Source organism: Oncorhynchus keta, chromosome 27, assembly GCF_023373465.1.
Source record: "Oncorhynchus keta strain PuntledgeMale-10-30-2019 chromosome 27, Oket_V2, whole genome shotgun sequence".
Classification (NCBI taxonomy): domain Eukaryota; kingdom Metazoa; phylum Chordata; class Actinopteri; order Salmoniformes; family Salmonidae; genus Oncorhynchus; species Oncorhynchus keta.
This window is the reverse complement of record NC_068447.1, coordinates 40037519-40065408: the sequence shown is the minus strand read 5'-3', so window position 1 is coordinate 40065408 and position 27890 is coordinate 40037519. Positions and strand designations below refer to the sequence as shown.

The window sequence follows — 27890 nt, the reverse complement described above, 5'->3', positions numbered from 1 at the left end:
TATGCTATTGGGCTGGGTGATTCATGTGGATAATGTTTCCATGTGATCGTCACAGCAGAAAAATACTATTTCTTGTTATGATTTATTTCCTCATTAAGGCAGACAATAACAAGAGTATTGGGAGAGTTTATTGTAAACAGGCTAAATCTCATTATTTCTACCTGACATCCCAAGTATGAAGGAAATTATGCCACGGCACTGTGTTTTGTCCAGATCCCTACAGACACAATGGGTTAAAGACCGAAATGATGAAAAGACTGAAGAGCAAAGACAGTTCATCAAATGTACTTTGAGGATGAAAAATTGGGAAGGGACTATTATAGATAATATAACAACACTCTGTGGTCCTGCTTTTTGATGACATGAAGAACGTTTGTCCATGATGAAGTGCAGTGGAGTTTGTCTACTTGCAAAGCGCACCACATTCTTATAAGAATGTAATAAGCACTTTTACCCTGTACATCACCTTCTGAAACACAGTTTACTCTTACACAATGAAGTTTAAAAAAATAGGACCGCTTCATGAGTTGTTGACTGAAATGTGTAGTTGTACACCAAAGTGTCGGCCATATGGCTCTGAAGTCAGGGCTGGATCAGGTATCCACCACCATATGGCTCTCAAATAGATATCCATACAGATCCATATCTGTTCTAATTGCCACAATTCACAGAAGAATATCCTAGATACAAAGATGTCCTCTTATTTCAGCGCTATATAAGGACTTACATGCCACATTGCATTGTAAGTTACTTAAATTGCGAAGAGCATAATAGCATAGAGCAAATGCAAAATGGAGGACAGAGAAACTATATGAACCATACAAGATAAACAAAAAGCCAAAACGCAGGGAAAATATTCATCTGAAGTTCTCTGCGGCGTACCTGATTTGCTTCTAATCAAATCCTTAATGGGCTTCAATTAAGATGTATTATGCAAATTAACCCTCAGTAGTTACTGTCTGCAGTAGCAGGAGCTATGACAATATTTTGCTAATGGTGTGATCTGCAACAATTACAGAGGAAACTGATTTCATACTGTGCCTCTATGCTTTTCCTAAAGGTTAACAGGCAGTTCAATTTGCATTTAAATGTTGTTCGTATTTAGTTTATTAGTATATTGGAAAGACTCCATTCTTCTAATTATTTTCAGAAAGTTGGAACAAGGACCAAACAATCTCACTTCATTTCTTCATAGGTTTAAACTGTTTTTTTTTTGGTAATGTGCTGTTACGATGTGTTATTTTAAGAAAAACTATTGTACTGCTTTCTCAAAATTGACAGGCGTAACAAAATTGATTAGCAAATTCATCTATGAAAATTGCATTTGTTGAGGTAATCAGCGGGCTTAATTGCTACATTGCCCAAGCCGGCTTAAAACACCTCATCTCTATAATGCCAGAGGAATAGGAAGTTGGACACCTTGCACTTTCATTTAATATGAGCACTGATTGCCCGTCTGGCTGTTTTATAGCTGACACCTTTCGTGAGTCGTTCCACAGTGTAATTACATAGGACCTAATTTGATGAATCAACTCAATACTCTGTCGTCCAGGCTGACCTCCCTGGCCTATGCTCTCCATTCTCTAGACTGGTGTCAAACGGTGGGGCTTTCACTTTTGAAATGTTCACCAATTCAATCACATTTGGTGTCTAGAAGAACGATGCTGGGACCTGAACCTCTTAGTATACCACCGATCCAGGAATATACAGAGGCCAATAAAAACAGGATATTTCCAATGTCAATTACTGTATACATATTGTATTTGACAACCAATCAATTCCTTGATTCCCTAAGCAGAACCATATATCGATTTCTTCTGATGTTTGCCATTTTAAACCATGTTCTTATGGTAGCTTCGGTTCATAATGTCAGTTAATGGGCCTCTTTAATAACACATGGTAGTAAAGATTCATACTGTACAATATTCCTTCAAATGTGACATGGTTGGAAATACGTTAAATGTAGTACGAGTACCCATACAATGTGATAATGTAAGACTATCCTTGCTCTTCACTTTCCATTGGTGTGCTTTTCAAGCCTTGAGAATTTGCCTGCATTTGCTGAGCCAGTCTGTTGAAACTAACATCGTAATTGAGACTCATTAAATAGCACTGACAGCTTAGGTGTCCGTGTTGAATATAGAATAATTCTGTTGTACTTGCAACTTGATTAAGAGGACCCAGAGAACATATTAATGTTGTATGCCTTGGTCTTCCCTGGTATGTGGAATTCACAAGTAAATCATCAAAGGGAATAACCTGTATAATGACTTTGTACCACATATGTACATATTAGGTAACAGTTATAGGTTACTTACGTGCATAGTACTTATCACTGTTATTTCCGTTTGCAATAAAATACAATACTACACAAACGATTGAGTAATTACTGCATACGTTAATAATATGTATGTAATAACTTGTAATATGTATGTAATAACTTGTAATATGTATGTAAAAGCTTGTAATAGCCTGTTACTTTGTAATTACACACGTTTTTCTACTGGTAGTTACTCTGGAACGTAACTTAAAGTGTCACCGTGGAATACTCAACATACTCAACATACAGTAACAGGCTTCCCATTCGCATGCAACCTAACATGTGAATCATGTTAAGTTATTATTGTATTTATTCATGCAGGTCACAATGTATTTTCTTAGCTACAATAACAGAGTCGAGACAGAGTTTTGAAAAATATGCATCCTGTATCATCTAAGCTAGCAATGAAAGGAAATTGGAGTTGGTTCAAAATGTACTGTCCTTGTAATGAGAGTATGATGAATGGTATAATTTAAGGAAAGAAAATGTATGCGGGCAAACCCAAGATAATGATTCTGTTGCATTTTGATACACCATGAAGATTGACTAATTCCACTTAATATCCCAAGAAATATATGATAGCAAGTCACTCAGTAGATATTTTCTAACATTGTTATAGTCTTGTGGTAACCTGCCTCACATGTGTGATACATGAAAAGGGCATAGATAGTATATTTTATATTTATGAGGATATGCTATGCTTCTGTTTAGAGACCAGTGCAAAAACATTTTCAAATAATTTAGCTGGAAGCAGCAATGAACGGGGTTCACAGGAAGACAGAAAGGACACAAGATCAGTTGGATAACAAAGCAAGCACTCTATCATGTAGGAACTATCTTCCTTTATGTGCAATCAGTGAAAGCATTGCCCCATGTTTATCTCATAATACCACAAGGATGACACAAGTGAAGTAATAAACTAGTGCTGTAGGTTGGTTATTGTTTTCAAATTTACTAGAGGCTAATTCATTGAGTATACATGTACTGAACAAAAAAACGCAGCATGCAACAATGACAACAATTTTACTGAGTTACAGTTCATCAGTCAATTTAAATATATTCAATAGGCCCTAATCTATGGATTTCACATGACTGGGCAGGGGCGCAGCCATGAGTTGGCCTGGGAGGGCATAGGCCCACCCACTGGGGAGCCAGGCATAGCCAATCAGAATGAGATTTTCCATGCAAAAGGGCTTTATTACAGACAGAAATACTCCACAGTTTCATCAGTTGTCTGGGTGGCTGGTCTCAGACGGTCCTACAGGTGAAGAAGCATGTAGAGGTACTGGGCTGGCATGGTTACACATGGTCTGCGGTTGTGAGGCTGGTTGGAGGTACTGCCAAATTCTCTAAAACTATGTTGGAAGCAGCTTATGGTCTAGAAATTAACTCTGGCAACAGCTCTGGTGGACAGTCCTGCAATCAGCATGCCAATTGCACACTCCCTCAAAACTTGAGACATCTGTGGCATTGTGTTGTGTTGTCCCCAGCACAAAGTGCACCTGTGTAGTGATCATGCTGTTTAGTCAGCTTTATTTAGCACACCCATCAGGTGGATGGATTCAAATATTTTTTAAAGTATTTTTAGCATTAGCATATGTGCTAACGTGCATCTATAGGTACAGTGTAGACATATTTTAATGCAGCATCTATTTATCAAAACCATTAAGACTGATGTAATGAGTGAATCTGACATATGGATCATGAGAAGATAATTGCAGATGATTTTGAGCATTTAGCGTGACCTATGCAAGAATGAGTTGTTAATAGTTTCCTTGTTGTTTGAGATATCAATACCAAATTCAGTGTGATTCATCTTAGGGATGACAGTGGTAGTGGTGTCATACTTTTGATGTATTTTCTTGGTATATTTTAGCTTATTAGCGCATGGTATAATCTCTAGGTCAAACCCGGTGATAGCTATTATGCTTATAACATTGCCCCCTATAGGCCAATCATTGACATTCTTTTTTTTACCAACTTACTCATGGCCTCTACTTTCTGTGTGTCAAATTAGAAAAAAAAGTTCCCAATCTATGCTTGAGTTATTTGACCATGTCATAAAAAAAGAATAACAATAGGTTTCAGAGCTTCGCTGCGAACCCTTGATTATTTAGGCATTTTCCTAGCCTTTTCCTCACCTCTTCTTTAAGATGATCATCTCACACATAAGAAAGAACATTAGCTGTCACCAGGAAAGGTTCATGTGGGTGTTGGATGCCGTGATGATGTCACAGATGAGATTTAGAGAACGGCAAATGTTTCATGATTGATTGGACAAATGCATTTCTGGCATTTCTACAACGTTCTAACACCCAGGCAACTTTTTCCAAAGAACTAGTTGGTTAAAAAGGTAGGTACTGTGATTGAAAAGGGATTGAATTCATATGAAACCAAAGTAAAGATTTTTGGTATTGGATACAAGTCTTCAAGGTAACATTTATCTATTGAATACCTATTAATACCACTTACTTTAGTAATAACACATTAGTAACTGATTATCCACATACAATACAGTATGAGCAGATATAGATTAATCTGTGTCCTCTGATTCAGGAATTTCAGGGAAGAGTTGGACATTGGACAGATGCAGGCCAAATACACGGTCGGACAGTAGGCCACAGAGACTTTGAATATGTGAAAATGTAATGACTTGTGTACTAACTTTACAGTTTTCTGTACTGCATATAGTATATTGTGTTGTTTGTGTATTTGTATGCTGAATTTCCATGTAAATGGGCAATAAAGTATATTGTATCCTATCCCCTGTCGGTTGTCCCTGTGTTCCCTGCTCGTCATATTTCACATCACGTAATGTACATTCAAGCGGTCACTAACCAGCATAAGTTATGCTGTCAGGCTAGTGAAGTATCTCCACCTTTCTCTTCCTGTCTTTCAGATTGTACTCATAAACCAAAAGCAGTCGGGAAAAAAACGTTTTGAAACAGTGAAACAGGGAGTTAGTACCTGAACCTGACTGATAAGGAACGCTCATTTCATTTTCTGTGGTAAAACGTTTTGCTGTACTGAACATGGAAATTAACTGAGTGAGAAGGCGGGTGACGTCTGAGAGCTAACTAGATCGTCTGGTCTGAGGATGGCAAATAGTCTGAGGGGCCTGTGTGTGTGTGTCTAGGCCAGGGAGGCAGGGCTTTGTGGGATCAGCACTCTAATACCTGCCATTACACTGCCAGAGGGAGTCATTAAGGGTTAGCAGGATCCTGTTCCACATCATACTGTAGTTCAATTAATTCTGAGGGATAACGACAATATGCATTTCAATGGAAACCAGATCTAGATATTTCTCAGGCGTTTCCTCTGTTGTACCCTGAACATACAGTGTCGATTTGTATGTGTTTCAATAAAATGTCAAATACAAAGGAAAAGGGATATTATATTAATAGAATATAGGAAGTTATTTTTTTTTAAATCCATGACTAATCTTTGTTATTTATTGTTTCCCTTTACACTTTTTTGAGTATTTGTAGTTGTTTAGGTATACTCTGGCATTTAATATTAGCATTGTGCTAACAGTGACGTGACAGAAACTGTTGTAGGACGTCTTGTTGTGGGAGCTCAGCATTCTCCTTTTTGTTTGATCAAATTACCTCACAGATCCCTCAGGTTATTTTGGGAAGTTCTGGAAGATTGGCCATTTTCTCCATGACTGTCTGTGGTATAGTGTTTGGGACAGAGGAAAGCCATTGTGTCTGGTGGTGAGAGTGATCATATTTGGATTCAGCCACGAACCTTGGCCATAAGCCACAACAATCGTCTGTGAGTCTGTGAGTGACATGACCAGAACTCAGGGCTTTGGTGTCTCTTTGGTAACCGTTGCCTGTGGGGAGATCATCTCCACGACAACGTCACAGAGGTCATACACAGATCATAGCCCATCGCCCGGAGCCATGACATTAACACTGAACTGGCTCTTTCTCAGCTGAACTGCCTATCCCTTCATATCTACTGTACTATAAACATACATCTAAACGGTCTGAACCTCTATCATCGTTCTGTTTTCAGACAGACTGGGTTCAGGTCTGTTTGTATCCAACAACAACCATGGCATGTCTCAGCACAATATATGTATTCATACACAGCCCTGTAAGGCTGGCTGAAAGAGGCTTTTAGTGACAGGGGTTGATTACATTTGAAAAAGGGATTGGCTGTGATTGGCTGTTTGATACGTGAAACTATATACCAGATGGAACACATTTGATGTAGTTTATATAGATCGGGGGTTTGTTTGTAAACAATGCAGGCCTATCCATCTTACATTTTAACTGCATTTCCATCGTATTTTGACAACACTATATTTTTGCGCATGTGTTTGTGTGTGTACGTGCATATACATACATGTGTGTCTATTAGCATGTTCCCTGCATGTAGCCCTCCCACCCTGGCACGGACCCAGCTGAGAAGGTTCCGGCTGTGTCCAGACGCATTCTTTAGGGACCTCATCAGGCACTGAATTTCCTTCCCCACTCTCCTTCTCCCTCTCGCCTGCCGGAGGGCATCCATATTCATTTCCTTCTCTGATTTGGGGGAAATGATGAAAGGCGAGTTTCTCCCCCCTCTCTCTTATTTCCTGCCAAGTTTGCCTGCGTAACTTTACAACACAACGTAAATCTGAAAAGACCTGCACACTCATTCCCATTGGATTTGGACCCTAGATTATTTACACATGATCGTCATGCCACACCAAAGGGAAGAAGGAAAGCTCTATGTTAGGATGGATGTTTACTGAGTGTCGTGTTGGGGAAATGACTAAGTGGAAGAAAATGTTTGACCTCTTTTATTTGAGATCCTTCGTATTTAGAGCGTACAGGTTCTCACTGAAAAAATGTGAAATTACATTCTTCGTTGCTTTATATAATAAAGCTATTAGTGCCTGATGATATCATAGAGATAACTGTGATGGTTTGAAATAAATAGCCAACCCTATCATAAGACTGCTGCCTGTATATTACTGAGGAAATGAATGGTAATGAAAATAAGTCAGTCAGTCATGTTACTCAACTCTGTAATTACTGGCATACTTTGATGATATGACACAGACAGTATACGCATCACCCTATTTATCCAAACCTCTGGTGTCATTAGCACAAAAAAGTATCCTTCCCCCTCTTCTACATATGCAGGCCTGGGCTGGGTGGCTTCGCTATAGCTCTGTGATTCTGTATGGTTGCCATGTCAACTCTAAACACACATACACACAACCTCAACGCCTTAGCTTTGAGAGGATCATCTCCACCTCTGGCTCCGATCATGAGGGGTCTCTGTCTCGGCTCTGTTCAGTCAGAGAGGAATGTGCTCCCTGCTCTCTGCCTCCCTCCCGCCCGCCTTCAGGCACATTGAACATAGTGTTTGCGGTCTGCAAACAGCCCACATTGATCATTATTCATGACAGAAAGTCATATGATGGTTTATGCTTATTCTAGCAAGAACAGAACCGTGTGTTTTTGATCTGAGTAACAGAAACATAACTACAGTTACTGTAAAGACACCTCCTTCTTTGAAATTGGTGATGTGATTCATATTAAGTCATAATGTAGTACCTACTGTATTGGCAGCTGTGACAGTTATAAAGGCCAGATTCAGATTACTAAATGGAAACTGAAACTAAATATAATAGAAAAATAGTATAATTACAGTGCCTATATACGTTTTTCATTAGTAATGGAATCGTACACAGCAAATTTGAGGTCAGAATTTTAACAGCCACGGAGTTAAATTGAACACCTTCAACATTTTCTTAGAAATTTGATGTGACCCACCAAAATAGTGTTAAACTATTGGGATGGGGGGGGGGGTGTTGTTGTTGTCTGGTTTGTCAAATGATTAGTAATTCTCATCAGAATTGAGCCAGAGGAAGGATATCCAACAATTTGAATATTGTATCATCCACAACCTGCATTCAAGATGACCTTAACCATCTAAACTGGAACAATCGTCTCAGTAACGGGTGAAATAAGTCCATCTTCTTACAGATTGGATTAGTTTAGATTTTTATTTGTTATTTACTGATTAATGAGTCAATCAATGTGCATACGGAAACATAGATATTAAAACAAACTATTCTAGAAATCAACCTGCAACATAGCATTCAAGGAAGAATGATAATGAGGCCCCTCACACGTCTTTTTAACTCTTTTTAACTTTTTAACGGAAATTAACTCGACACAGTCGAAGTAACAACAACACCATCAAGTGTTGATTCCACAGTGATTCAAATAACACTTAATTTATTCACCGCATGTGGTGTCAATTTCAATCCCCCTGGTGTTAACCCCCCTAGAATCAACACTCAGATATAACGCTCACAACACATTTTTACCTTAACACCGAGATTTTAACACTTGCAAAGTTGCTTTGTACTAACTGTGTTAAGGCGTCAGTGTGTTTTGGTTCGGCTGGCGCCTACTGTAGCCAACATTCACTTAAAAAAACAAGAAAAAATACTGTTTATCAATCTTGAGACGCCGTAGCCAAAATAGTTCAAATGAATCTAAAATAACTCAAGAAATCTTCCATTCATTTGACATCTAACTAAGATGTTTGGTGCAGTATTTCCCAATGAAAAAATATGCATGAAAACAAGTCATCCCTTGTTGAATGACAACAAACACTTAGTTGAAGGATTTCTACTGTTGACCAATCACCGACGAAGAGGCATAGACTTTGGCAACTGACTTTGGCTTGCCTCTTGATACATTTTTGTGTGCACAAACAGCCCCCAAAAAACTTGCAGAAGATCAAAACAAACAAAAACGTCAAAATGTTTTGTCATAATATACAGTGGATTCGGAAAGTATTCAGACCCCTTGAATTCTTCCACATTTTGTTAAGTTACAGCATTATTCTAAAATTGATTAAAATGTGTTTTTTTCCTCAAATTACACACAATATCCCAAGAAAAAAATGTTTTTTAGACATTTTTGCATATGTATAATTTACATAAGTATTCAGACCCTTTGCTATGAGACTCGAAATTGAGCTCAGGTGCAACCTGTTTCCATTGATCATCCTTGAGATGTTTCTACAATTTGATTCGATTCCACTTGTGGTAAATTCAAATGATTGGACATGATTTGGAAAGGCACACACCTGTCTATATCAGGTCCCACAGTTGACACTGCATGTCAGAGCAAAAACCAAGCCATGATGTCAACTGAATTGTCCGTAGAGCTCCTAGACAGGATTGTGTCGAGGCACAGATCTGGGGAAGGGTACCAAAAAATGTCTACAGCATTTGAAGGTCCTCAAGAACACAGTGGCCTCCATCATTCTTAAATGGAGAGGTTTGGAACCACCAAGACTCTTGCCGCCCGGCCCAACTGAGCAATCAAGCAATCAGGGGAGGAGGGTCTTGGCCAGGGAGGTGACTAGGAACCCGATGGTCACTCTGACAGAGCTCCAGAGTTCCTCTGTGGAGATGAGAGAAGGACAACCATTTCTGCAGCACTCCACCAATCAAGCCTTTATGGTAGTGTGGCCAGACGGAAGCCACTCCTCAGTAAAAGGCACTTTACAGCCCGCTTGGAGTTTGCCAAAAAGGCACCTAAAGGACACTCAGACCATGAGAAACAAGATTCTCTGGTCTGATGAAACCAAGATTGAACCCTTTGGCCTGAATTCCAAGTGTCACGTCTGGACCTAAACCTTGTACCATCCCTATGGTGAAGCATGGTGGTGGCAGCATCATGCTGTGGGGATGTTGTTCAGCAGCAGCGACTGGGAGACTAGTCAGAATCGACTGAAAGATGAACGGAGAAAAGTACAGAGAGATACCTGCTCCAGAGCACTCAGGACCTCAGACTAGGGCTAAGGTTCACCTTCCAACAGGACAATGATCCGGAGCACACAGCCAAAAAAACGCAGGAGGGGCCTCGGGACAAGTCTCTGAATGTCCTTGAGTGACACAGCCAGATCCCAGACTTGAACCCGATCATCTCTGGAGAGACCTGAAAAATAGCTATGAAGTCAAACTCCCCATCCAACTTCACAGAGCTTGAGAGGATCTGCAGAGAAGAATGGGAGAGACTATAATCACTGCCAAAGTTGCTTCAACAAAGTACTGAGTAAATGGTCTGAATACTTATGTAAATGTGATATTTCACATTTGTATTATTAATACATTTGCAAACATTTCTAGATACCTGTTTTTGAGTTGTCGTTATGGGGTATTGTGTATAGATTGATGTGGAAAAAACCAATTGAATCATTTTTAGAATACTGCTGTAAACGTAGCAAAATGTGGAAAAAGTCAAAGGGTCTGAATACTTTCCGAATGCACTATATGCACAAACTGTTTCAGATGAGAAGCATGCAGACGCCTTTCTGTGAGCGAAAGAAGGTGTTGTGTTGAATTGGTGTGTGGACAGATATGAGCACCGTAGGGGTGTGACTGTGAATGTCTATCTTGAGTCCTCTCTCTGCAGGGGCAGGAGGCAGTAGGTTGTGGGCAGTAGGCTGGCTCTGGCGTCAGGCACTGGGCTCCGGCCTGTGCTGTGAGTAATTGACCTGCTCTGATAACTACTCTGAATGGTATAATTCAATGTAAAAGATGCACTGTCACCAAGAGGAGCTAACTGTCTCCCAGAAATATATGGGTGCAATTTTCGAAATAGCTTTATAGCAATTCTTGGTGAGGAGAGCGAGATAGTGATATTACTGCAGCTGAACACCATCTAGCACGTTTCCCCTCTGTATCTCTCTTCCTCTATTGAGTATTGTGAAGGATCACATAGCCCATACATTTTAGATAAGGGAATATTTGAAACGGTACTTTAGTACAGTCCAGGATAGGAGAATGAAAAGCCACCCAAACATAAAGCCTCATTACCCATTTATACTGTATATTCTATCACTGTTGTAGCTAAAGGCGTCATACAGTTTCCTGGTCTTCTGTTAAATTACTGTAGTTGTGGCCCTTGGTGTTTTCTCCAGCCACGACTTGTTTACACCTTATAATATGAACCTAAATTGTGTGATCCGTTTGTATTATGGTTGATATTTCCATATTATAAGCACCAACGTCACCATAAATAAAACTGTTTTATTTCTGAAATTAATTCATTTACTACAATGTAGTAGACTTTCCCACACATAATAGGAATGTGTGCCAATGACTATAATGTGGTGCACAAAATAAATTGGAATTACAACTGAGATTAGGATATATTACTTTTTCTTTAAATGTCATCTACAAAAACATTCCCTACTAAAGGCAACTGGTTCTTTAACAATCAAGGTGCATTCAACCGTCTTTTTTATTAGAAGGAACAGCTCATCGTTGAACCCAATGAGCGATCATTCTGGTGTCTTTACTCGTACCAAAACAGAATGTGAACTCCTAAATAATAGAATTAGATGCTGTATAGCACATCCCATAAATCGATGTTGACCCAAGCGTTTGAACAAAAGGAACACTGTTACATTGCCCATGTTAGAGAGCTGAGGCCACTCCCCTCTCTGGCTCCAAGTGAATACTCTCCTTTAATAGTATGATGGGTGGTAGCTGAAGAAGTGGCTCATTTTGTGGGTTGAGGGAGAGAAGAGGTAGGATGGGGTTTCTGTGACTGGCAGCAATCAATCACTGTGTGAGCGCAGGCTAATGAAGCGGCCTGTGGTTTATTAAAGGGCTAGCAGGGAAAAGATTACTGCGGGGCCTGGATTTCCCAGAACCAAACAGAGGATGGATACAGACAAGACAGACAGACAAGACTGGGCTGCTGTAGCTGACGGTTAGAGGGCCAGCCATAAAGCAATCAAGGTGTTTACTCAACACTGGCTCCTTTTATGTGACCTGGGTGTGAATGTGAATGCTAAGCTTTATACATTCTTTCTTTTAGTAGGAGGAGAGGCGAGAAAATCCAAATAACATAAACATTGTGTTGTTTGGATGTTTAGTCTTCGGAAAGTATTGACTTTTTCCACATTTTGTTGGTGTTACGTCCTGCGTTTTAAAATGGATGAAATGTATATTTTTGTTGTTGTTGTCACTAGCTCACACACACACAACTCCATCATGTGAAAGTGGAATTGTTTTGTTTTTATTATTTTACAAATGATTTGTGAGTTAAAAGCGGAAGTGTCTTAAGTCAATAAGTATTCAACCTTTGTTATGGCAAAAGCCTAAATATGTTCAGGAGTACAAATGTGCTGAACTAGTCACACAATAAGGTGCATGGATTCACTCTGTGTGCACTAATTGTGTTTCACACGATTTTTGAATGGCGACCTCATCTCTGTACCCCACACATGTGTAAGGTCCCTCAGTCAAGCAGTGAATTTCAAAAAGATTCAACCAGACCAGGAATATTTTCCAATCCCTTGCAAAGAAAGACACTTATTTGTAGATGGTTAAAAATAAATAATACATTGAATACCCCTTTGATCATTGTGAAGTTATGAATGACCTTTGGAGGGTGTATCAATACACCCAGTCACCACAAAGATACAGGCGTCCTTCCTAACTCAGTTTCCGGGGAGGAAGGAAACCACTCGGGGATTTCACCATCAGGCCAATGGTGATTTTAAAACAGTTAGAGTTTAATGGTTGTGAAAGGAGAAAACTGAGGATGGATCAACAACATTGTAGTTACTCCACAATACTAACCTAATTGACAGAGTGAAAAGAAGGAAAATATTCCAAAACATGCATCCTGTTTGCAATAAGGCACTAAAGTAATAGTGCAACAACATTTGGCAAAGCAATTAAACTTTTTGTTCTGAATACAAATGGTATGTTTGGGTCAAATCCAATACAACACATTACTGAGTACCACTTTCCATCATTTTTTCCACCATATTTTCAAGCATAGGGGTAGCTCCATCATGTTATGGGTATGCTTGTAATGCTTAAGGACTGGGGAGTTTTTTGGGATAACAAATAAATGGAATTGAGCTTAGCACAGGTAAATCCTAGAGGAAAATCTGGTTCAGGCTTCTTTCCACCAGACACTGGGAGATGAATCCACCTTTTCAACAGGACAATAACCTAACACAAAAGGCCAAATCTACACTGGAGTTCCTTACCAAGAAGACAGTGAATTTTCCTGAGTGGCCGAGTTACAGTTTTGACTTAAATCAACAACCAAATCGAAAAGTTTGAAAACATTTATTTACAGAAAAATTGGCAAATGTTGCACAATCCAGCTGTGGAAAGCTCTTAAAGACTTACCCAGAAGACTCACAGCTGTAATCGCTGCCAAAGTATTGACCCAGGTATATTTCTTTTCAACAAATAAGCAAAAATGTCTAAAAGCATGTTTTCACTTTGTCATTATGGGGTATTATGTGTGGGTGGGTGATAAATTCCATTGAATCCATTTTGAATTCAGGCTGTAACAACAACAAAAGTCAAGGGGTATGAATACTTTCTGAAGGTACCGTACATGCTGACGCCACAGATTGACAGTGTCTAGACAATTACGATAAACTAATCACAAGTTGGTTATTTGTTTGGTTTCTGAATTCATGTAATAGTAGTAGACATATAGTTAGCTCAGGTGTGGGAGTGAAACAATTTTCCATTGTACGATTAATATCATACGGTATGTTTATATAAATTACTTTTGATACTTTTTTGTTTTGTTAAAAAAAAACGGTGAGAGCATTTAAATCAGTGCTCACAAAGATATCATTTGGAAGACAAAGTAGTACAGAGGGAGTGAAAAATGCAAAGCAGATGTTTTTCTCGACATTTTTAAAGGCAGTGAAACACTACTAATGCCATTACAGAGACATTTTTATGGCTTTTTTTAATCCCTCTATACACCCACCCACCCGCCCGGAGGAAAGAAACCCCTTGTGGTGCAAAGTAGCATTTTCTTGATAGTAACAGTTTTAAGCCGTTTCCATTTCATTTCCTTCTGTCAGTTATATACATGGTTTCCGTTGGTCTCACTCTACTCGCTGAAATATAAGTAAAGAAAGATACCGACACAACACTCTGAGGTAAATCATTTTTTTTCCCATCTATGTTTAGATTGATGCAATCAAAACACAAAATGGCACTTAGTGATAATACAGATGCATCACAGCAATGGAAACATTTTTGCCCTTATTTACCATCACAGATAGTTAAGTATTTTGTTGGTCAACATATTCTCACTTTTAAAGGCGTTGTTAACAACGACCCTGTTAACTATTACATCAATTCAAGTCAGACATCCTAACAACATATCCTGAACAGATTTACATGTGGCTGACCCAACCTGCAGTACAAAGCTCTGAGGAGCACTTCCAGAGTTCTGACTCTGGGATGAGGAGTAGATGAACTATATGTCTCCATCCCACAGTCCAGCCGGTAGTATATCAGCGGAATCGCAAGCCGCATGGGCGTGTGTCTGAACGTGCTGCTCATAAATATCCCCGTCCCCCCATAGGGGCCCCTCTGATGGTGATGGCGAAAGGATGTCGCTGTCTGGATGATTGAGTGCTCCTGCTCCTGGCCCTGGGCACATCCCTGTGCTCAGTGCCCGAGTGGGAGGCATACCGCTGAGCAGAGCAGAGCACTGGGCTGGCTGGCTGGCTGGCCTGAAGGGGCTCTACTCCTAAAGCAGGCCGAGCAGGAGCAGTCATACAGCCACACACAGCATATAAGCAGCACTGTGAACACAGAGCAAATGGGGTTTTGTCTGATATTAGGCCTACATCTATGGTGAAAAACGTACATACATTTATGAAATGTGAAAATCGGTGTGTTTAATCATATTGTTACCACGGATGTAGTGGAGAAACATCATAAAAACATTTAGTAGATTGTGCGATAAATGTTTCTTCACCTAGCCTCACACATACTATAAAATATCAATACAGTTTGTTGTGTGCCCTGCTAACTTTCAATTTCAAATAGGACTATCCCTCTCTCTCTCTCTCTCTCTCTCTCTCTCTATTCTCTCTCTCTCTCTCTCTCTCTCTGTTTCTTGCTTTTTCTCGTATCAATCTCTCTCTCTCCTCTTCACTCTATCACTCACTCACTCACACAGGAATCTGAGATAATCAAGGAGCAGTAATTAGCCTGACTTACTATATAGTAATTGAGGGCAGGAGGAGGTTGCTCTTTCTCAAATGTTTTTTTTTTTACATTATTTTATAATGACGTACTTTCGGTTGCTCAAGCCAGCTTGATTATTTTTTTCTCTGTCTTTACCTCAGCTTGTTCTCATACATTCTTTTGTTGGAGATTTTCTTTTTTTAAACAATGACCCAGCTCTCGTCATCAGTTAGTAACAGCTCAAGCCTTTGAGAAAGGGTAGAGTTCAGGTTTTGATACTGTTGTCTATTCCTTTTTAGGTTTAGTCAGTGCCTCAGTTCTGAGCTTTCAGCCTGAGCACTGACACTGTCCAGGTCCATCCTACTTGGCAAGAGACGCAGCAATAGAGAAAAGGAGAGTTTATTTCCTGTTCTTGTGAATCATATATCAGTACAATTCCCCTCTGTGCTGTTTGGCAACGGCGGAATGACGGGTGTCATTTATCATAAAGGCTGAACGAGGCTGTGGGAAAAGAGATTTTGAATTCTTTCGGAGGTGTGTGGATTCTCCTTAGTGGGGGATCATTAAACGCTGGAGTTTTTCGAAGGGGGATATGAGTAGTACCTCTCCTAGATGTTACTTTGTGCCCTGTTGCACTGGTTGGCTCAATCACTCAATGTCTCCAGAAAGAAGATTTAAGAGTTTTCATATCTCAATGGAGACAGAAGGCTTGTGACATGTCGTTAGCGGTAGGATTTTTCAGCCTGCTGGTAGATCCACAACTGAACATTGCAGTACTTGTTGGGTTGGCAATCTAGCATGATCTTGGTATCATAATCATTTTCTAACATCTGCTTATAATTACATAACATTTGAAGGGGCTAATAGCAGTACCTTGCCGGGTGTGAAAACGCCCAGGTGTGTTGAATCCTGATTAGTTATCAAATAGAGCGACTGGTAATTATTATGAAATGTTTGATTTTATTTGAACTGATATCTGTAAACAGTTTTGATATCCAGTGGTTTCTGTGGTAGGTTTTTGTTTAATTGACACATGGCAAACATTGAATAATCATTAACATACTCGAAACAATCAAAACACACTACCAACTGTAAGATGAGGAGCTGCAGGCATTTTGATCTCTTTTGGAATATTTTTCCAGCTGTCTCCAGCATTTACCGTTTCTCACGTTTTGAATATGGGGGATCACACAAAATCTTTTCTGATGCGCTGTCACCAAGTCTTCAGCTGCAGTAGCAGAAATAAATGTGTCAAGCCGTAACTTATTCTCAGAGAAATACCTCCTTCCCTTCCCCTTTTTACCCCTGCTGTTCTAATTGACTGTAAATCTCTGAAACCTGTGAACACACACACTGAACTAAGTACATCATGAATCAGGTTTCTATAGACAGACCCAGCCTCCCAACCCCCAACCCTCCTCTTGTGTCCACCCCATCAAGAAAACCCCCTTAACCACCACTTTATTGGTTTTTGTGGCTTTACTGGAATGTGAAAGGCAATCTTTGTTCATCTTATTTCCCCCAAAATCAAATCTAAGTTTATTGGTCCAACTAAAGGTTTTATCAGGAAGTGATACTCTGTCGCCATCCAATGACAAATGACGCGAACATACTGTAGGCCTATAGGAAATTGCATGCTCAGAGCCTTTCAACTGTCAACAGTGTTAACTGTCTCTCATATGGAGATCACAATGTTAAATGTGCTGTCACCAAGTCCTCAGCTAGAAATAAATGTGTTGAGCTTAGGTTATAAAGTACCTCCATCCCCTGCTGCCCGGCTGAATAGAGATCCATCAAATCTGGTGAACACATAAGCAAACCTGATCATACTGTGAATGTGCACTTGATTGAAAATATGTTCAGTTTTCACTATGTTGTTACATACAGTATTAGAATCTAAGTTCAATGAAAAGGCATAATTGACCTGTCTCTAAGCTCCAATTGTGCCAGTAACTTCCTGCGTTTACTTCACACTGTTTATCAGACACACAAACATCAGACCAGGTTACTAGCCACTGCAGACAGACATCGTCGCTCCCTTCACAACCTTCACTCGCACTGAGTGCAGAGGTGTGTCGGGGAGTCTTCTAAACCCAACTCAGAGTGCACAACCTTTTCAGGTAGCAGTAGAGTCTGGGGCCGGTATCTTGACATGTAAGGCTGCCACTTCCTGCTGAAGGAGAGTGTAGCCGCCCCTGAGGTAAACGAAAACATTTGGTTCTTGCCAGACCTGCTCAAGTCACGTCTCAACTGGGCCACATGGGCAGGCAGGCGAGCAGGTGACACGTGTACCAGAGGAGATTGAGACTAGAGACTGTAGTGTGGTGCTGGCCTACTTTTCTGTGGCTCAGTTGGTAGAGCATGGCGCTTGTAACGCCAGGGTAGTGGGTTCGATTCCCGGGACCACCCATACGTAGAATATATGCACACATGACTGTAAGTCGCTTTGGATAAAAGCGTCAGCTAAATGGCATATATTATTATTATATTATTCTACTGTCTCCATGCAGGCCTGGGCCACAACCCAGAAACAACCCAATGAATTCTCATTGGCTCAGAAACACTCTCCTTGCATAAAACATGTATAGTTGGTTTACAGGGTTTGTTCAGCCTTTAGCCACTGCCTTCACAGGATCAAACCATTATCCAATTTCCCTACAGTGCTACAGTAACATACTGTGTATGAACTGTAAGTATCCTAACAGTATTAACATAGCACTACTACAGTGGAAGGAATGGAGCCACAGAGCATCTTCTTCCTGGTGTCTAGTGTATTGATGTTCCGTAGACAGGCATGACTAATCAACCTGCTGGTCTATCTGTTTTCTACTCTGAAAATTCACCATGGAGGGTTGAGAATGTGTCACCAACTCATATAAACGTTTGCAATTACTGCACAGCCCCCTTATGAATCCCTTAGGGAACCATGATTGCAATTAAAAAGCATGGGCCAAATGTTAATTAAGTAAACTGCTTGAAACGGAAAACAATGAATGCTTGAAATTCCTTGACTTATAACCCTGTGCTACAATTTAAGTTCCATTTTATCTTCGTTGCCTGTTGCACATTAAGATAGTGATAATGCTGCATTTCACTGGCATACTCATTATCGTTGCTGTCTTAAAACAAATGGTTTTGTTTTCAAAGTATAGCTATTCACATTTGTTGCGGATAGCTGATATCCCAATTTGAAAATTAAACTCTAAAATACAGCTTTCTTTCAGAATCGAACCCCCACCAATTGGACGCGATGGTTTATTTTTTGTGTCGCTCGTCAGTTGAGTGAAACCTTGTTGTAGAGAGTAGAAAAGAGGACTTCAGTTCATGGGGTTATTAAATCATTAGAGGAATAGCAGCTGAACTTCTGGCTATCCTCTGTGATTGATGACCCAAGCCTTATTTGCTGAGGCGGAGTGTTTGTTCCTGTGTAATTGTCTACCAGATGGCTAAGCTAAGTGTTCTTAAATGCCTTTAGACCTGCAGGGGTCTGGGGTCCAAACATTTTCAGTACTAATGGTATTGTTGTTCTGAACATCCTGCCGTTCTAAATGATGTTGAAGATCAAGATTCACTAGCAAGCTTTTGAGTTTAAATAATTTGTTTAACCTAGATGTTTTCCGGTAACTGTGTTTGTAAGCTCTTTCACTAAAACAACCCTTGAATTTCGGAAGAAGAGAAAAGGGAATTAAAAATAACAGATTTTGTAGGGTATCCACCAGCTACGCTACCTGGGGTAGAAAAGTCAGATTGGAGCAGAAAATGGATCTAGGTGGCAGTGCTAGTCATCAATCACAGCCCCTCAAGGGGAGCTGCAGCTAAAGCTGGGCTGAAGTGCTATCTGTCAGCTGCTGCTCTGATATAGGCCTGACACCCCCAGAGAGGAGAGAAGAGGGGCCCTATCAGTGCCCATCAGCTCATAGCCCAGCTACAAACTGCCATGTAAACACGTGCAGGTGCTCCTGTCAAAATAACCCCTGTCCCAGTTCAGCGGGTCACATTATTTCCACAAATGGATGGATAGTCGTCCTTGTTTAGTGGGAGGATAGAGGACATGGCCTGTTCTGCTTCGCGTTGCATTGTGAGGTTCTACTGTTTTACTCTTCTATCTCGAGGCGGCTGCCATTTTTAAAATAGGTTTGTTTATAAAGGCTGGATTTGGAACTGTATAATATTATTCATCTACTGTGTGTACTGTCTCTCTCCCTCCGCATCCTACTCCTGAATAAAGCCACCGATGTTGGTCAAGCCGCTGCTGTCAATACCTCTCAAGATGGATAGTTGTTCTGCATGCTTATTGATTCAGCACAGGCAAGAGCTATAAGTATCATTTGTCATTTCTGGAATTATTTGGAGTCCTAGTTAAAACCCAGAGTGGGGGGAGATAGCCATGTCTTGGGGGGTGGGAGGTACTGTAGGTGGGGTAGTTTGTCTGACGCTTTGATGAATGACTCCACGGGTTTTTGGTTTTTAGTGTGAGTGCCGGGGCCCTTAAGCTGCTATTTGCTTTTACCACGGTCCAGGAAAAACAATGCGATGGGTCCAAGGACCGAGCAGCATCATCCTGTCACGTGCAGCTACAGCCACAGCCATGCAGCGAGCAGGGTGGTCTGAGCTGAGCAGAGGAGTCAGGAAGAGGGACAGGGTGGGCCTTAGCCTTAGCCATTACATGCTGCATTTGCACCGACGCAGTAGACTTCAGTTCAGCCTGCTGGTGGGTAGGTCTCGTTGAATATGATTTTGCCTCTTTGAATACAAAACAATATTATTCAGTATACATTGAATACAAGTATTCGGATGCTTTATCGACAACAGACATTTTGGTAAATTGTAAGATAAATACGACAAGGAAGAAACACTGTGGTTTTAGTAGTCAGGGCTACAGTATTATCCCCATGTGACTTCACTTTGATTATGTTCCACTTTGGGCTGGGAGCCAACAGGAGCACTGGCTTCATTACTGTATGGATCATCTTTTAAGACCATTTAAGATCACAGGGGCCAGAATCACAGAGCCAAGTAATGACTGCTCCAACACTCGCAGAGGTTCGTTAAGCTCTTTATTTCATTCAACTGGACAGCACTTCTTAGATGGGCTTGTTTTCTCTGTACAGAATACGCCTACCACCAGTGTTATGACATACGGTGGATTATTATTTTTTTATTTGTAGGAGATATGCTATTTGTTTGACTTCTGAGCTCTCCCTCGGTGGCTTGAATTTGAAGAAGAGGGAAAAAAAGAATATGAGCCGGGACTGCAATAAGAAAACCGAGAAAGGAAAACTGAAACAGATGAATTGACAAGCAATTACTTCTGTTGTCCATCAAACTGTCTTGATTCCGTTGTTGGATCAAACATGATTGATATACAATGTCAAAATCCCACCTGAAAATGATTACTACTGCGTTTGAAAAGCTGTTTGTGTCAATGTGCATGTGAGCTTGTGTATACTATATTCACAAGTAGTCACCAATATGAGTTCTACTGTCACAGCTTTTCAACTCTTGATGGCCATTGTGTCTTCATTTCCATTTTAGCCTGCCAAAATAGATTTTCCCCCAGCTGGAGTGAGAGTGCTTTGTCTGTCCTTCGGCAACATCGGTGAAAATCCCCACACCCAGTATACATTCCAACTCTCCCCAGTCTCCTACAGACATCGAATATAGGACACTTAGGACAGTCCACCAGGCCTGCTACATGCTCACCATGTAGGCCGCGCACACGCAACAACCCACACGGTAATGCGCCTCCGGGGCACTACCTGATGTCACAGTGTGTTAAAGCATCCATAAGAGAATCCCCTTGCTGTTAATCTTCCAAAAATCTAAGTGTTAGCATTACCGGAGCAGTGGTCTCCATTTTGTCTGTATGAGCAGTGACACAACGCACAGCCGATCTCGCCTGCATTCGGAATCCCTGAAACTAGTGCATGAATTGATGTCCCTCGCTCTCCTTCGCTTGCTAATACCTTTCCTAGAACTTGAACAAACAGTGTGCGCTTGTAGGACACATACGGCAGATGTTTAGGATTACTTTCACCTCGCTGCTCCATTGTGTACACTTTAACAGAGCTCAGCTGATGTGGAATGGCACTCATTCAGCCTCACTGCTACTCCAGGGTTCTTCTAGCTTTGTTTTCATCCATAGAGCCATTCGTTGTGGTCAAAGACTGAACTGATGTTTATTACTCTATTGAATCAGCTTTTTCCCCCCAAATATGTCATGCCATCCGGGACCTCTATACCAGGCGGTGTCAGAGGAAGGCCCTAAAAATTCAGCCACCCAAGTCATAGACTGTTCTCTCTGTCACCGCACGGCAAGCGGTACCGGAGTGCCAAGTCTACGTCTTAAAAGGCTCCTTAATATCTTCTACCCCCAAGCCATAAGACCGCTAAACAGTTAATCGATTGGCTATCCAAACTATTTGCATTCACATCCTTTATAACGCTGCTGCTACTCGCTGTTGATTGTCTATGCATAGTCATTTTACCGGTACCTACATGTACATATTACCTCAATCACCTCGACTAACCTGTACCCCCGCGCATTGACTCGGTACCGGTACCCCCTGTGTACAGATGACCTCTTTATTGTTATTCTATTGTGTTATTTATTTTTTTAAATTGCAACCGTTTTCTTACTTAACCAACAATTCCGTTTTTGAGGGCTTGTAAATAGGCATTTCACAATAAGGTCTACACCTTGTTGTATTCGGCGCATGTGACAAACAAACGGTTAGTGTGTACCTCCACGCTATTATCACTGTGTAGGTGTGTAGGCCCGCTGTATGTTTTTCTCAGTGTGTGTTGCCGGGTCTGTTTGCACATGTAAAAACAAATGGAGTAGGACCTCCTTGATATTGTTGAGGAGTGACATTATCTTTAAGCAGTGCACTTATCTAATCTGTCCGTTGTGCTTTGGGAAGCCGGAGGATGCGGCTATACGGGACAAGAGCAGGGAGAGGGGACAGGGATGCTACTACATCTTTAATTACCATTGATATCGCCACAGAGGGAGAGAGAGAGAGAAGGGAGGATAGAGGAGTAGAACGAGGGAGGGGAAGCAGAGGGGGAGAGAGAGAGGGAGAGAGAGAGAGAAGGGAGGATAGAGGAGTAGAACGAGGGAGGGGAAGCAGAGGGGGAGAGAGAGGACCCGCCGTGTTCACTTTTTAATTAAGGCTCCGTAGTGTAACTCGTCAATGTACATTATTGGAAGAATGAACGTCAATGCCACCGCTTCTCCTCCTTCTCCTTTATCTCTGTCAATGATTCAAAGACATGATTTATGGTTCGTCTCCGTCTTTCAGGATCATCCATCAAGTTCCGGCTCTGCCGGCGCGCCACCCGTTGTAAATCATCCTGAAAGCCTGTCACTCATTTCCATTAACGTTCCTCTGTTGCTCTGGTCTCCGCCTTCCTCTCAACCTTTTTTTCTCCTCCTTTTCCTCCCTCCCTCCTTTCCCTCCCTCCCTCAGTTCAAAAGCTACAGCCACACGGGGTATCGGTTCCGTTCCACTGCCTCCTCCATCCGCCTACCTTCTTTTCAATAAATGAACCAATGAATAAAAAAGGCCCTGCACTCGTCAGGCAGGCAGCTCCTCCTCCTCCTCCTCCTCCATTACGGTTGAACACCACAGAAATGTCACTGCTGAGAAGCTCAGGGTAAATGAGGATATAGCGCAAAGACAACATTTGTGTTGTTGTAGGTTTACTAACTTTGCAATGGAAATATTATTGGAACACCTCTATATGCATGTAATAATACACATAGCCTACTCAGATGTTCCATATGTATTTGGCTGTTAGTTCCACTGCCTCACATCTAAATTATAAGAATTTTTTTTTTCACTCGATTACATACAAATATTACTGAACTCTAGAAAATCAAACAACCTAAAATAATATCATCCTAAAGTAATGTAGCCAGGGTTACAAGGTTATGGTATGTACAGTTATTTTTGTAGTGAAAACAGTATTAGTGGTAGGCCCCTACCACTAAATGATATTGCTTTACTTTAAATGTTACTGATTTACAAACCGAGGCGTACACTCCAACAATGTACTCTTTAAGCAGCTCCTATAGAAATAGGTTTTTATGAACTGAAACATTGACTCAATGGAGTGACTGTCAATCTCTCAACAATAGCTGATGTGCCTCCTTAGGGAGCTTCAATTCACTGGCGTGTTTCTTTTTTCATTCTAATCAACATCTAGATATCAATGCTACCGAATATCCACAAACAGCAGAAAGAAGCCAGCCTGTATTGAGAGGAAACTTTCAGTGATTGGGTGCCAACACATTTCACTATTTGGGCAGCCATTGTTCTCAGAACGGGCTGTCAAAGTGACAATGCAGCGCCAGGCAAATCCCAAAGTTTACGCTTTTCAGAAAAACAGCAGGCCCTAATCATTTTGCAAAAGGACATTTGACAACAAATTTGCCTTTAAAATGAATGGGATGGAGGCAGAGTGGTTTTGAAGCATTTCTGCCTTTCTTACTTTTTAGCTCGTCTCGCCCCCCAGAGCTGCTGCAGGTTTGGCGGGTCTGCTTCTCCCCTTTACGCTTGCCATGAAACAGCCTTTGGTCCCACAAGAAACCATCTGACAGTACCACGCTTCTGTTGCAAATTTACTGTGTAGCCTCATTGCCACTTCTTCCCTTCATTAAAAACAATCCACTATTAATGAATTTGGAATATAAAAAAAGCCTCCCTTTTCTGAAAACTGCTTGTATAAGGGAATGCCTAGGCTGGATCCCATCCAGAATATAATGAAGGATCCATAGAGTCAGAGGTGGGAGGGAGAGTTAGTGAAATGCAGATTGTTTTAATAGAATACGCATTCTTGTCCAGGCAGCTGCAGTATCAGATTCATCAGGCTAAGCTTGACCTTGACTGAGGTCTGCTGTTGTTGATGGCCAGTTTTTTGGCTCATGTAAAGTTCATGATGCTGTAACTGTGACTGTATACATTCACTTATCTCAGGGGGAAGAGGAAATGTAACAGCGAGTGTCCTACAGTCCATTCGGAAAGTATTCAAATCCCCTCATTTTTTACACATTTAGTTAAGTTACAGCCTTATTCTAAAATTGATTAAATAAAATAAAAATTCCTCATCAATCTACACACAGTACCACATAATGACAAAGCGAAAACAGGCTTTTATTTATCTTTGAAAACGTTTTAAACATAATAACAGAAATACCTGATTTTCATAAGTATTCAGACCCTTTGCTACGAGACTCGAAATTGAGCTCAGGTGCATCCTGTTCCCATTGATCATCCTTGAGATGTTTCTACAACTTGATTGGAGTCCACCTGTGGTCATGATTTGGAAAGGCACACACCTGTATCTATAAAGGTCCCATAGTTGACAGTGCAAAAACCAAGCCATCAGATCGAAGGAATTGTCCGTAGAGCTCTGAGACAGGATTGTGTCAAGGCACAGATCTGGGTAAGGGTACCAAAAAATGTCTGTAGTACTGAAGGTCCCCAAGAACACAGTGGCCTCCATCATTCTTAAATAGAAAAAGTTGGCCCCACGGCCAAACTGAGCAATCGGGAGAGAAGGGCCTTGGTCAAGGAGGTGGACCAAAAAACCCGATGGTCACTCTGACAGAGCTCCAGAGTTCCTCTGTGGAGATGGGAGAACCTTCCAGAAGGACAACCATCTTTGTAGCATTTCACCAATCAGGACTTTATGGTCGAATGCCCAGACTGAAGCCACTCCTCAGTAAAAGGCACATTACAGCCCGCTTGGAATATGCCAAAAGGCACCTAAAGGACTCTTTGGCATGAATGCCAAGTGTCACATCTGGCTGAAACCTGGCACCATCCCTACGGTGAAGCATGGTGGTGTCAGCATCATGCTGTGGGGATGTTTTGCATCAGTAGGGACTGGGAGACTAGTCAGGATCGAGGGAAAGATGAACGGAGCAAAGTAGCGAGAGATCATTAATGAAGACCTGCTCCAGAGCGCTCAGGTCCTCAGAATGGGGTGAAGGTTCTTCCAGCAGGACAACAACCCTAAGCACACAGCCAAGATAACACAGGAGTGGCTTTGGGACAAGTCTCTGAATGTCCTTGAGTGGCCCAGCCAGAGCCCAGACTTGAACCCGATCAAACATCTCTGGAGAGACTTGAAAATAGCTCCCATTCCAACCTGACAGAGCTTGAGAGGATATGCAGAGAAGAATGGCAGAGACTCCCCAAATACAGGTGTGCCAAGCTTGTAGCGTCATACCCAAGAAGACTTGAGGCTGTCATCGCTGCCAAAGGTGATTCAACAAAGTACTGAGTAAAGGGTAATATTTCAAACATTTCAAAAATTCTTTGCTTTGTTAATATGGGGTATTGTGTGTAGATTGATGAGGAAAGACCCCAATTTGAAACATTTTAGAATAAGGCTGTAATGTAACACAATGTGGAAAAAGTCAAGGGGTCTGAATACTTTCCGAATGCACTCTATGTCTGGAGTGAGATGGACCGCCACCGGCATTTTTATTTCATATTGTATTATCACATGTTGAATACTCTCTGATATGATATATGTTATTGAGAAAACACACTGTATCACTACACACATCATATAGAAATGGACCAAAATATAATTTAATTTATTTCATTTTGGAACATATTCCAAAAAGATACAAACCAAAATATATCCACATATATGAAAAGACATATGCAATCAAATGACCTGGTTAAATTATTGTGGATCTTTTAATGAGTTTGTATGTGGTAGAACTGCTGGGCATCATAAACTCCCAGTCCAATCAGACAAGTGTAGAATAGATTGTCACATACTCCTATCAGCCAGTGGCTCATAAAATGTTTGAACAAAGGCCTAATCTGTACGAGGCAGTGGTCCTTTAAACGATGGCCCACTTTCCCCTACCCTGCTTGCCTGCCTGCCAAGCCACGCAAACATTCCTGACTGACATTCAATCAGGGAAATTTGAACCGAAGCAAGATGGTCTTTTATTAGTTCCTCCCTGTTTGCTTGACTGGTCAGCTCCAATATGCGAGGGTTGGATGAGTGGCGTACATTAAGATGATGGGTTCTCTATCTGATAAGGGTGAATGAGGGGTAAACTGCTATTCTGCAGAAAGGAACCATCAGACCTCATCATGTCGCTCCTGGAGAGCCATGTCACAAGCTCTTCAAAAACCAAGTGACAGAGAAAGTAGAAAGCTGCAGCACTGGGCTGGACTGGGCAGCAGCTCTCTCCCTTACTCAAATACAAATGTAGTTTTTTTTTTAAGTCAATTTAAATGCAGTTTATTAGTTAAACTCAGCAAAAAAAGAAACGTCCTCTCACTGTCAACTGCGTTTATTTTCAGCAAACTGAACATGTGTAAATATTTGAATGAACATAACAAGATTCAGCAACTGAGACATAAACTGAACAAGTTCCACAGACATGTGACTAACAGAAAGGGAATGTGTCCCTGAACAAAGGGGGGGTCAAAATCAAAAGTAACAGTCAGTATCTTGTGTGGCCACCAGCTGCATTAAGTACTGCAGTGCATCTCCTCCTCATGGACTGCACCAGATTTGCCAGTTCTTGCTGTGAGATGTTACCCCACTCTTCCACCAAGGCACCTACAAGATCCCGGACATTTCTGTGGGGAATGGCCCTAGCCCTCACCCTCCGATCCAACAGGTCCCAGACATGCCCAATGAGATTGAGATCCGGGCTCTTCGCTGGCCATGGCAGAACACTGACATTCCTGTCTTGCAGGAAATAACGCACAGAACGAGCAGTATCGCTGGTGGAATTGTCATGCTGGAGGGTCATGACAGGATGAGCCTGCAGGAAGGGTACCACATGAGGGAAGAGGATGTATTCCATGTAACGAACAGATTTGAGATTGCCTGCAATGACAACAAGCTCAGTCCGATGATGCTGTGACACACCGCCCCAGACCATGACGGACCCTCCACCTCCAAATCGATCCCGCTCCAGAGTACAGGCCTCGGTGTAACGCTCATTCCATCGACGATAATCGCGAATCCGACCATCATCCCTGGTGAGACAAGACTGCGACTCGTCAGCAAAGAGCACTTTTTGCCAGTCCTGTCTGGTTCAGAGACGGTGTGTTTGTGCCCATAGGCAACGTTGTTGCCGGTGATGCTTGGTGAGGACCTGCCTTACAACAGGCCTGCAAGCCCTCAGTCCAGCCTCTCTCAGCCTATTGCGGACAGTCTGAGCACTGACGGAGGGATTGTGCGTTCCTGGTGTAACTCGGGCAGTTGTTGTTGCCATCCTGTACCTGTCCCGCAGGTGTGATGTTTGTATGTACCAATCCTGTGCAGGTGTTGTTACACGTGGTCTGCCGCTGCGAGGACAATCAGCTGTCCATCCTATCTCCCTGTAGTGCTGACTTAGGCGTCTCACAGTACGGACATTGCAATTTATTGCCCTGGCCACATCTGCAGTCCTCAAGCCTCCTTGCAGCATGCCTAAGGCACGTTCACTAAGATGAGCAGCGACCCTGAGCATCTTTCTTTTGGTGTTTTTCAAGAGTCCGTGGAAAGGCCTCTTTAGTGTCCTAAATTTTCATAACT

The 27890-nt window shown here is 41.5% G+C and overlaps 1 protein-coding gene across 2 annotated transcripts in view; it reads left to right on the top strand.

Moving 5' to 3' along the window:
• The window catches only part of LOC118360019 (teashirt homolog 2), a 44519-nt gene that overhangs the window by 3767 nt on the left and 12862 nt on the right, over window positions 1-27890 (top strand). The window contains exon 1 of one of the 2 annotated variants that reach the window (XM_035739042.2): window positions 20045-20366. The exons of the other annotated variant lie outside the window; for it this stretch is intronic. Within the exon in view, the coding sequence (XP_035594935.1) occupies window positions 20285-20366 (82 nt within the window). The 5' untranslated portion in view covers window positions 20045-20284. Of the gene's footprint in view, window positions 1-20044; window positions 20367-27890 lie in introns of those variants that run through there. 2 annotated transcript variants of the gene reach the window in all.